Below are 12364 nucleotides of genomic sequence, written 5' to 3' on the forward strand. Positions count from 1 at the left end.
CCAAGCTCAGCCAAAGTGAGGTTGAGGGTAGACTCCTCCTGAACAGAGAGGACATGCTGGCCAGTTTCCTCAACAGACTCCTGGAACAGCAGGAGAATGTCGAGTGGAAACAAGAGAAAGGGCTTTTGCAGAGGCAGATCTCTGATCTAAAAGCTCAGCTGGATTTGGCTCAGGCCAAACAAGGCCAGTGTCCAACCAGCGATACTAAATATTTCAAAACGCAGTTGGCCAGGATCAGCTCACAGCTGTGACAAATGGAGAAAGATCTGGAGCAGCAGGCAACCACCAACAAAGACCTGCGTGCTCAACTGGAACAGGTAAGGAGAGCCAAGGACGCCCATCCCAAAATATTCAAGGCACGGCAGCTGGAGCTGAGTGCCAGAAGACAGTTGGAGAGCAACATGTCTGAAGCTCGGAGAGAACAGCAGATGCTAACCTCCTCAATTCACCATCTGCATGCTGTACTGGAGCAGATGAAGGGTGAGAAAGTGGCCCTTCATAGAGAACTGGAGGCAAAGAAGTTGGAAGTGCATCGTCACCTTCAGCTCATTGCATTGGCTAGAACCAATGTTGAGTTGGAATCAGAAAGCCAACTTAAAGTCGAGCGGGAGCAAGCCCAGAAAAATCTGGAGCAGCCGGCTTCCATTATCAAGGACATGTGGGCTGAATTGGAAGAGGTAAAGGGAGCGAAAGCTGCCCTTGAAACTGAACTGGAGTCCACGAGGACGGAGGTAAGTATTGCGAAGCAGTTGCAAGCAGCAGCTGAGAACAATGCTGAGACGACCAAGAGCAGAGCAGAAGTACTAGAGTGCGATCTAGCATCTGAGAGGGCTCAAACCAAGAAGCTTAAGCAGACTGACTGTGAAGGGGGAAGCTCTGCAAAAGCAGAGGGAAGAGGCCAGAAAGACTCCGGAGGTTTCCCACGCCTACCTTCAATTACAACTGGAGAAACAGAGAACAGAAAACAAGAGGATTGCAGCAGCCTTGAAAAAGGCAGAGGAGCTGCTAGAAAGTGAGCGTGTCAGCTTCCAGCTTGAGGAGGTAGAGATCCAGAGCCTCTCACGTGGCTGAGATGGCCAAACAGAGAGAGGACAACAACAAGCTCACCTTCTCTCTGAAGAAAGCGGACCAGGAAATGGACATGAGACATCGCCAGCGGCAGGAAGAACAGTCTGTCCTCACTGCAAAGCTGGAGGAATTGCAAAACCTCCATTATGCACAGCTGGAGTCAACTGAGAGGAACCACAAGAACTACATGGTTGCTCTAAAGGTAAAATACGACCTGAAGCTGCAGAGTGACTGTCTCCAATGGCAGCAGGAGAGAACCTCCCTGCTGGCCGAGGCAGAAAAAGACAGAGCTACGTGTGTGTCTCAGCTCAACAAGGAGAAACAGGAGAACAGCACCCTTGTTGATGCTCTGAAAAAGGCCGGGGAACAGTTGGAGAGTGACTGTCTCCAATGGCAGCAGGAGAAAATGTCCCTGCTGGCGGAGGTAGAAAATCTCAGAGCTAGATATGTGTCTCAGCTCAACAAGGAGAAACAGGAGAACACCACCCTTGCTGATGCTCTGAAAAAGGCTGAGGGACAGTTGCAGAGTCAGCGCAACATCTGGCAGGAAGAGAGGGCATCTCTCCTTCAGGCCAGAGAGAACCTGAATGAGACTCTGCAGGCAATGGAGCAGACAGAGTCCACCATGAGGTCACGCATTGAAGAGCTAGAGGAAAAATTGCCAAAAAGAAGAGCAAGAAGTGGTACAGGCTCTTCGGAGCTTGTACCACTTCTGGCTCTGTCCCACAGGCACACATTAACACCTCTTAGAACTCGTGGGAGCACATTAATCAGTCTTAACCCCAGAAGGTGAACTTTTGGGAGTTAGGACTTGAATGTCCATCTGTTCTGCACCACATCTATTGCACGTCTGTCCGTCCTGGAAGAGGGATCCCTCCTCAATTGCTCTTCCTGAGGTTTCTACTACCCTTTTAACCTCGTTAAAGGGGTTTTTTGGGGGAGTTTTTCCTCATTCGATGTGAGAGTCCAAAGGACAGAGGGATGTTGTGTGCTTTAAAACCATCTGACACACATTGTAATTTGTGATAATTGGCTTTATGAATTGAATTGAATTTAATTGAATTGAATTTTACACTTTACACTCCTAACCCCAGGAGGTGATCTCTTGGGAGTTAGGAGTGTAAAAGTGTCAAGTTATTTCTACACATTCTTAAAAAAAATAAAAATAATTACATCATATTTGTTTGTCTGTTGTTGAACATTACAGTCATGTTTAACATTAGATGCTTTGTAAGATAAATGAATCAGGGGACAGGCACTAAGGAGTTCTCGTTTGCAAACTATAGCCTGAAAATGTAAGTGTGCCTGGTATATGTTGGTCCAAATATTGTTATTTTGTCCAGGGTTACATGTTGGTCATCCAAAGAAAAACAGTGATGACTAAAGTGGCTAAAGCGCTTAACGAAAGGCAGGTTTATTCTTTGTCACAGAACCTTTCAAAAACAAATTCAAATTAAAGTTTCACCACAAAGAAACGTACGAGAATATTTGAAAACACAGTAAAAATATATCAGTCAAAATGATGACTTATGCCCATAAATCAAAGGGCCAATAACAGTCCTGTTTCTTACTGTCAGCAAAGTGTGGTCCATGCACTTATTGAAAAAATGAAAGGGTAGAGAAAGAGAGACAGAGTACTGATGAAGAGTGAGAAACTCCAGAGGGAAAAAAACAAACATTGTTTGACATGATACACAGGTTATTGCATTGTTGTCAAGAATTAAAAAAAAAAAAAAAAAGCATCAAAGAAATGGGTTGGATTTGCATCAGCTTCAAACCTGGATCATCTGGTAAAGGTCAATTATCAGTTTACTTTTTGCTTTAAGAGTAATCAATCCGCATCTGTGGAAACATTCTCCCCCTGCCCTAGCAATTAAACCCTTTTAGAAATTGTTAACTATGTTAGCACCACAAGCTATTCTGACCCAGTTAACAGCGCTATTAGGACTAACAGGACAGTTAAGCGTGAAAGTTGGAGAGAGACAAAGGGAGTGACATGCAGCAAGGTGCCACAGGCCGGAGTCGAACCCGGGCCGCTGCGGCAAAACCAACCTATTTACGGGACACCTGCTCTACCTACTAAGCAACCAACATCCTGTTGAAGGAGATCCTGCTTGCTAAATTTCACATGCCGCCTCTCTCTCCTTGACAGCTTTAGTGGTGTTACTTTTTTTTACGCAACATATGCTCATATTTGCTGTAGGCATTCATGAGCGCCTCCAATTCCACAGGTGTAAAATAAGTTGATCGCTTTTTCTCTCCGGTTGCCATGGTGACTCGAGGTATCGGGGCTCCATTGATGATGGCTTTTTATTGTGGTTGTGCACGCGCTTAACTCAAGGTGTACCTACTCAGCGTTGATTGAACTAATTCAAATCAGCTGTTCTGGAACCGGACACTCAAGGTTTCCCACCTCAGGGTAAGTCAACTCAGAGTTCAGGGTTAGACTCGGAGTTTGTTGAACCTTCTAGGACCTTCTCAACTGCTCTAGGACAATGACCTTTAGCATATATTGACACATACGGATATCAGGGCCCGTATTCACAAAGATTCTCAGAGTCCTCTCAGAGAGCTCCTAACTTAGCCTAAAAATTCCTAGCAAGGAATCTTAGCTTAAGAGTGATTCAGGAAGTTTCTGAGAGCAACTCAGAGCAAGGAGGGGACAGAAACGTTTATCTTAGTGAGGAGTTGTGGTTGACCCCGTTGCTAGGTATGACGCAGTCTTCTAAAAGCTGTGACTGGTTGTTAAAAAAAAAAAAAAACGCTCCTAGTAATGAATGGACAGTGAAATCAACCGATCATAGAACTTAGACTGTATTAAAAAATGTGTGATCGTGAAAATAATTTTATGTCATGATGATGAAACTCAGCAAAATTAAATTAATTGTTACATAGCTTCAAAATGTTTGAACGTAGGCTCTGATTTTTATAGCCTATTGATTTGCTTATTGTTATGTTTACTCGCCATGCTGGTAATTTTACTACTTAATCTATTTGATATTAATGGTGGACGCAGACTCAGCTGTCAGCAATTACTGTGATTGCTGGCCTCCTTGTAAAAAGCGGTTTGATTTGGCAGAATGACCAAAACAACGAAATGGAGAAAAAAAGAACCAGAAAGCCGAACTGGACAGAAGAGCGGTGCCTGCTGTTGGCACAGCTCGTGGAGGAGAACAAATGAGTTTGAAGAGGGAAATTCGGTCCCGGCACAATCACGGCACAAGGGAAGAGGCAGACCTGGGAGCGCATTGCCCAACAAATCAATGCGTTGTTCCCTCTCCTTTTACGCACAAGCGATGAGTGTGAGAAGCGCTCCTACGTGCTGCAATCCAAAGCGAGAGTGGAGATTGCAGCAATACGAGGCTGTTAAAGCGCCGTAGCCTAATGGTCTGACTGACCACTCTGCTGACAGAGGGTTGTGACAGACGCAAGTCATCACTGCTACACACTGTTGCATTTTCCCTGTAGCAGCTATGGTAATGTTGTGATGACCTTCATCTCAGGCGTGATTGCGTTACTACACTCTTAGAAGAGATGTGTTAAAAAATGACACAAAAAATGTGTTGTTACATGTGTAACACATTTTGTGTGGATTTCAACACAAGTTGTGTACAAAAATGCACAGAAAGCTTAACACATTTAATGTGCTGGACAGTTTGACACAATGTGTGTGTTACTTTAATTGGCGGCAACCAGTTTAACACAATGGGTGTGTTACTGTAACAGTGTGTTCACACCGGGCGCGAGGCGAATTTTTCGCGCGATAAAATTACATACAAAGTCAATGTAAAGACGTGAATAGACGCGAATTTGTGCCGGCGGCGCGAATGACGCGAATGGTGCGACGCAAATGACGCAACGTGAATGGAGCAAACACGCGAAATTCGCGTCATTTGCCTCTTCGCGCAAGTTCAAAATATTGAACTCGAGCGAAATATTCGCTTGATGCTGTGTCGGGGCAGCCTATCAGCGTTGAGATTTTCCTGTCGTCACCGACGTCACTGACGTGCTGCTGCCGTTGTAGTAAACAACTTTCATTCAGGCGACATGTGACTCGCCAGATACAGTGAATATTTATTGATTTTCACACGTCAAAAACTACCACTGTCTCGCTGTAGTAAACAACATTCATTCAGGCGACATGTGACTTGCCGGATACAGTGAATACATTCAGGCGACATGTGACTTGCCGGATACAGTGAATATTTATTGATTTTCACGCGCAAAAAACTCACCGGAGACAGATGGATATTTATTTTGGTGCTAATATTCAATGCAGGCTCCACTTCACCGACGGCGACTGGGATGCTCGCCCTCACTGCAGGTGTCTGGGTTATGGAGAACGCAGGTAGCCTTCACACACTTCTCTGCCATATCTGGATGGACCTCAATGGTCAACAACTGCCCCGCATTGTTCCGAAAATGGAGGACAAGCTAATAATAGCTGTTTGTGGCCACCCTGAGCTTTATGACGTTACGTCCCCAAATTATAAGCTTCGGACCAAGAAAGACCTGGCGTGGAGGAAAGTGAGTGAGGAGGTCGGACTGCCTGGTAAGTTTTGAAAATTGATTCCAACTATCGGCTGTACGTTTCTATCAACAAAGTTAGCACTAGCATTAGCCCCAGTTAGCACAACCGATGTAGCTTGCTTTCCGGCCGGCATACTTGTCTGATTTACTAGCGGTGTGAACACACTGTTACTCGCACGAATGAGTCGCGTGAATGTCGCGAGTAAAAACAAATATTCCAGCAGTCAAACTCGTGCGAGTAGAGCAAGGCGAATATTTTACTCGCGCCTGGTGTGAACACACTGTAAGAGGCGGGAAGGGGTCGCCCTTTACGTGTGCTTTACACCGAGACAGACAAAGGGGAGGAAGATGGAGGCTGCTTCGCCTGGGGTGCTGTCGGACTCTTGTATCCATTACCAGTTTAATTTAAACTATCTCATCGAACTGTTTATTAGTCAGTTAAATTCGACGTGTAGAAACCACCTGCTAAATCATATCTCTAAGAAAATCCAGATACGGTAAGCTTCCTGTTTTGTTCAGCAGGGCTGTCGAACAGTAAGCTAACGTTAACGTTAGCTGCTAATGTTAGCTTAAGTTCTACTGTGCTTGTTACCAAAATTACACCAAGTAAAATGCAGTTTAGGACAGTATAGCAAAACAGTCGCTCATTCCATAAAGTCGGCAGAAACCTCATCTAGTTTACTTTAACAATTAACTGGGTTTGAAGTCAATGCCACAGTAATTCATTCATTTAGCTATTCAACACCACCATTTTGCTGGTTTCACTGCAGAGTTGGGGGGAGGAGGGCAACCGTTGAGATTTACGGTAATGTTTTCATTTGTATTTTTTCTCAAATTATATTTATTTAGTACATTCATTTAATGATACATGAATAGGGACCTGCAAGTAACGTCCTTTGGGCATCTGCCAGTTGTGTTTTATGGTTAGACAGACATGTTTGCTTGTTATTTGACTATTAATCTCTCAAGACAGATTCTGCAATTTACATTGTAGAGGAAGAATTTTTTTTTTTTTTTTTAACCGATGGATTTCCAGATTGTCTGACTATTAACCGGGCAAAATAAAGGTGTATTCGGGCTGGAAACCACTGGTTTAGTGCTGACACACTAGAGACGAAGATAAGCATTGTGCTCCACTCAGGATAGATTAGGCTTAGAGGGAATTATTTTCACCAGACATTTTGACCATATAATATATATTTTATTAAATTTCAAAATATTGGACTTAGACAGATTTTTACAAGCCAAAGACTTGTAAGTTTATTACAGTATTAATGACACGATTATTAATGTGTGTTATGTAGTAAATGAGATAAAGAAATAATTACCTTAAATAAAACGGGAATGATTAATATTTAAGGCTTTTGACCATGTGCCTTTATTATTTTAACAGTGATGATTATGTATAGAATATAAACACATGCAGGTCCATAATATTGCTCATTATTTTCTGCAATGACATGTCAAAATGGGAACCGCAAAAAGTACCTATGCCCTGTATGCTCCAAATAAAATTATTTTGTAAATATCATTTATCATTTGTAGAAAATTGAAGTTTGCCCTTAAATTTTGTATTGAAACGTCTTTCTTTTTCTTATGCAGCAGCTAAAATGGAACTCTCTGGAAATGACCCTGGACCACCGCCGGACCCTGGACCACCACCAAAGACGGTCCTTGTTTTAATCTATAAAGATGGTACTGAAATGTGTAAGAAACTGTTCCATGTTAACAGTGCCTCACAACTACTGGGCGCCTGTTACTCAGAGTTTGCACACCCCGTGCAGCTGGAAAGATTTCTTCGCTATAACATTGACTTTAAAGAGTACATTGACTGTGACACAAGTGTGAATGTTAATGATTATGACTTTTCACTTTAATGTTTAAAATGAAAATGAAATGAATTGTTGACCAAATGTCTTAATGCTAGGTAAAAGGTTTTTAAAGAAGGTTTCATGAGTGAAACAAGACATGTTGACTAAATGTTTTAAAATGTTTAAAAAATATTTCTTGAAATAAATAATTTTTCAAAATGATTCCAAGTGGCATTTTCCTTTTAATTCATTGTATTCTGCCATTTGTTTAGAGTAACACAAGCTTGTGTTCAATCACTGTATAATTTTGAGTAACACATGAATGTGTTAATATAAGTTTTATGTATCAACACATGAATGTGTTAGTACTTACACATTATACACATCTCTGTGTTAATCTATGTGACACAGTCACTGTGTTGATATATTATCACACTGAATGTGTCAAAATTAACATAACACATGTTGTCCCAAATTCAACTCATTGATGTGTAGAAATTCAACACATGTTGTGTTAATATTGACACATTCTTGTTAAGAGTGTACGCTGGGTGGGAAAAGTAAGCTCATCCCTGATGAGGTCAACCACAAACATTATCTCTGCACGATCAAGCCGGTAGCATCTTATTAAATCACTGTCGTTCAATATACAGAGAATATCTCTCCTTCCTCTCTGTCTTTCCGCCATCTTCTCTGTTTAAGACACTCTTAGGCTTCTTAAAAGTCCTCCTCCCTCCTCTTAACAGTTTTTCACCTTAGGAGCTCTCTTAAGGCCTAAGATGCTTTGTGAATAACTTTTATTTTACCAAGGGAAAATTCTAAGAAAAATCTTAAAATTCGAGGAATTCTAAGATTTTTCCTTAGAATGACGTCACTAAGAGCTACTTTTAGTCTTAGGATTCTTTGTGAATACGGGCCCTGGATTCTGGTTAAGAATCCGGGAGCAGAAACATACACAGTGATAGTCCAGTCTGTCTGTCAGTGTTTTCTAATATTTACAGGAAATACATGTAAAAGACAAAAAAGGAAATTGAGGTTGAGAAAGCAGCACTGTATACTAACCACCAGGTAGCCGGTACATAGGAATAGCACCACACCGAAGATGTTGATCATGCAGGTGGTGAAAACGCCATCCCAGGTACCGAAGAGCACTGGATCCCACCCAAACAGTTTGATCCTCCACCATGGCTGGCTATGCTGCTGCAAGCCCTGACCAAAGACACACAACAGTTAAAGGCCCAGTGTGTAGGGTTTAAGAGGATATATATTGGTAGAAATGGAATATAATATTAAAAATAGTTGTTGTTGGGTTTTTTTAGTGTCTAATCACCTGACAATAAGACCATGTTGCACTGTCATGTCTCTACAGTAGCCCAGAATGGACAAACCAAACATTTGCTCTAGATGGGGCCATTTATGTTTTTACATTCGCAACCATGGTTAGAAGCCCCTCTGTGATGAGAGCATTGGAAAAACACGGACTTTGCAAGGGAAAACTGCTTTGTTCAATATTTTTAGCAATTTAAATAACCTGGTCAATTTGTTGTGGAGAAAAGGAGACCTCTTTGGATAATTTGAAACACGTTAAAAACATCCTGAACAATGAACAATGAAGGAATTCTAATCAGGAAAATATTCAGCTGGTAGCAATCTGCAATCCTCGACATTAGATGCCACTAAATCCCTAAATCATGTCAAATAATTCTTTAAGTACTGGGGTGGGACTTATGTTTTTTTATTTTGGCTTAGGGAAGAGACTTACAACAAATGGCTGTATTTTGTATTTATTTTACCATCGATTTTTGAAGAAACATGCCTTCCAAACCCAGGTTTAAAGGCGTGTTTTCTTTAAAAGACAACAAAATTACACCATTTATCATAGACAGAAACTGTAAAAACAATTATTATTCAATTATCATTGAATTTTCAAATTTACGATGGTCCCTGAACACTTTTTGTGGGATGAATGTTTCTGTCAGAAAAACAAAACATTTTACTTTTAGTAAGGAGTCCTAGCTTAGGAGTGATTCTGGAAAGTTCTAAGAGCAACTCTGAGCAAGGAAGGGACAGAAACTTTAACCTTAGAGAGGAGGTGTGGTTGACCCCGTTGCTAGGTGTGATGCTTGCTTTTAACAGATGTGATTGGTTGTCAGAGACACACCTTAAGTGAGCCTGCAAGGTATGGACACCCAGTGGAAATGAAATGAACTGCTGACTGTGAAAGTGTTGTCAGTGTTAGTGTGATCACTCTGCTGATGGAAGGATTAGACAGATCCAAGTCATCACTGCTGCACTGTTGCATTTTTCCAGTTTTTCCAAGTATCTTAATGTTGTGATGATTTTATTTCTGGCATTATAATGATATTGTGTTAGGTGGGAAAGGCGTGCATACCCATAATTGGTGGACCACAAATATCATCCTTGCACAATCTAATCTATGGCCTTTCATTTGCTCACTGTCATCCAGCATTTGGAGAATATTTCTATGACCTCTATGTCTTTCCTCCATTTTCTCCTCTGATTAAGAATTTCTTCAGCCTCTTAAAAGTCCTCCTCCCTGCTCCTAACAGTTTTTTGCCTTAGGAGCTCTTTTCAAATCTAAGATGCTCTGTGAATAACTTTTATCTTTACAAGGACCTTGTCTTAAATTTAAGGGGAAATTCTAAGAAAACGACACAATTCTAAGAATTTTCTTACAATTTCATCACACTCAACTTTTATTTTAAGTTTTTTAGAATATGACAACTAATTAATGGGGGAGGGAGTGTCATGCATTTTCACGTAAGTACGCCAGGGAGGCTCAAGGAAAATATCTGTGGTTTCAGGGATGGACAAACAAACTGAGGAAAAAACAAACAAACAAAAAATAACAATGTCAGGAGAAAGGAGTGTCTCTTTGGGACCGGTTATGGACTCAAATCAAAATGGAAGATGAGCCTACATAGTTATGAACTTGCTCTGTGATTAAGTGACCCTGTAAAGTGATGTATGAGGACATGTGTGACATGTTTTTGTTTGTTAGTTTGTTTTCTTCTCTTTCCTTTAATTATTTGTTAATTTTTCTTCATGTACCAGAGTCCACCTCCATAATATGTGCCTTGTATTTTTGTATACCTGGAAAATAAACTTGAATAATTAAAAAAAAAAAAACACCCCTCCTCTGATAAATAAAGAACAGTCCCTAACCTCCATCACCCTGAATCTCTACAACCTTTGTCCTACCAGGGCAAACACCATACCTTTGCATCTTCATGAAACAGATCATGGACATGTGTGTTGGGATCCTCCTTCACCAGTCCTTCCCTGTCTCCCTCGTGGTCACAGGTGTGCACAGTCCAGCCTATTGGCAGGGTGTCCATTGTAGCCTGTGTGAACAGTTGTGTTACACCTCTGCAGGTGGGTCTACTCGCTCCAAGTCAACGGCATCATTTGGAAATTCAGCTCAGGGCTTGAATTCATTAATAAGTGACCGCATTAGTTAAAGATTGTGTCGAAAGTGACAGCATTGGGCCCGCCTATCCCGGTTAGACAGCACAGGTGCGACATGAGGACACCCGGATACAGCAGGGTGTGCTCCACACACGGCAGCCTGATGTTTTACCACCTCACAGCTAAAACAATAAATCCGTCAAGACAGTCTAGACAGGCCGCGGTTTGCAGGTAGGCTATAATTAACTTTAAACAGCGGCGAACAGATTTCTTTAACACTTTTACCTCTTTTTTAGCTATAAACCAACTGTTTTTGGCACTCTGTTGTTTTAAAGAAACATGTATGTCCACAAATCAGCATTAAGGGAGCGCGTCCATGCCAAACCTCATTGACAAACTTGTCAATTTAATGTTTCCTGCTGGCAAAAGTCAAATATGCTCCATTACCACAGTCTGAGTCACTATAATTGACTTTTAAATGAGAAAATAAACAATACGGCCTCTTCATTTCATTCATTCATTCAAGTTTAAGGGTTTAAAATATTTTTCCTCCCACATTGATTTGCCAATAAAGATAGGTTTGTGGCAAGAGAGTGGAACAAAAAGTCATCATTTTAAAATTATTAACAATTTTAAAGGTATTTAAATTTTGCAAGGTGCAAGATGACACATTTTTAAATTGAGTGTTTCAGCTAAAATCAACAGCTGGCAAAACCTACCTTTCACTGAATCCCATATCACTCCATGCTGAGGTTAAAAAATGAGGAATATATTCATCTATTAAAATAAGAAATCAGTTCATTGCTCCTCTGTGCCTCAGAGATGACTCCAGTCAGTATGATCAGCACTCCCAGCTCCTCCTGCTGTTGCCAACATGTGTTTAAAACGTCAGCAGCATACAGGTAACTTTACCTTCCAGGGTGTGTTTTCGCTTTGCACAAGGATCCTGTGTTAGTTTTGGCAAGCCCTGAAGTAGGTAATGTTGACTAATGATTAAAGGTGAAAAATGAACGCATACCACTCAATGTCCTTATCTTGTTATTCGTGGGATTTTTTCTCCCCTAAAACAAGATTTGGACTACATGTTCTGGGAAAGGAGATTATGTTTTGTGCCTTAAAGCTTTTTTGAAGGCCTTTATTAGGATGTTTGTAACTATTTCTAACAGTTTACAGTCACAAATAAGACAAATATTAAATCCTGAGTGTGTTATTTGTGGACTTACATCAGAAAACATCTAAAAAGTGTAAGTGATAGTTATGTTTTTGGATGTAACAGGCAGCAAACTGGAGGATTTTACTCTGCCACTGTCTCCTAGGTGAGGATTTGAGCTTGTTTTTATTTTATATCTATGTAAAAATGTATATATTTGAGTGTGGGACTGAAAGTCAAATAAGTCATTACATCTAAAGACTTCAAGTTGGACTTAAGGAAACTGTAAAGAACATTTTTCCAGTTTCAGAGACATTTCACCGACTATAAAAGAAACAAAAAGGTAAATTAGGAATAAAAGTAATTGCTTGTTGCA

General features: G+C 40.9%; 1 protein-coding gene across 2 annotated transcripts in view; it reads right to left on the reverse strand.

The window, feature by feature from the left end:
- Positions 1-11694, reverse strand: part of slc12a8 (solute carrier family 12 member 8) — a 36043-nt gene extending 24349 nt beyond the window's left edge. The window contains exons 1-3 of one of the 2 annotated variants that reach the window (XM_050048813.1): positions 11558-11694; positions 10649-10774; positions 8472-8618 (exon numbers count right to left, since the gene is read on the reverse strand). In XM_050048813.1, coding sequence (XP_049904770.1) covers positions 8472-8618; positions 10649-10768 — 267 coding nt within the window. In that variant the 5' untranslated portion in view covers positions 10769-10774; positions 11558-11694. The remainder of the gene's footprint in view (positions 1-8471; positions 8619-10648; positions 10775-11557) is intronic. The other variant, XM_050048814.1, reaches the window with a different exon arrangement.
- Between the last annotated feature and the right edge of the window lie 670 nt (positions 11695-12364).

Source organism: Epinephelus moara, chromosome 7 (assembly GCF_006386435.1).
Source record: "Epinephelus moara isolate mb chromosome 7, YSFRI_EMoa_1.0, whole genome shotgun sequence".
NCBI lineage: Eukaryota > Metazoa > Chordata > Actinopteri > Perciformes > Serranidae > Epinephelus > Epinephelus moara.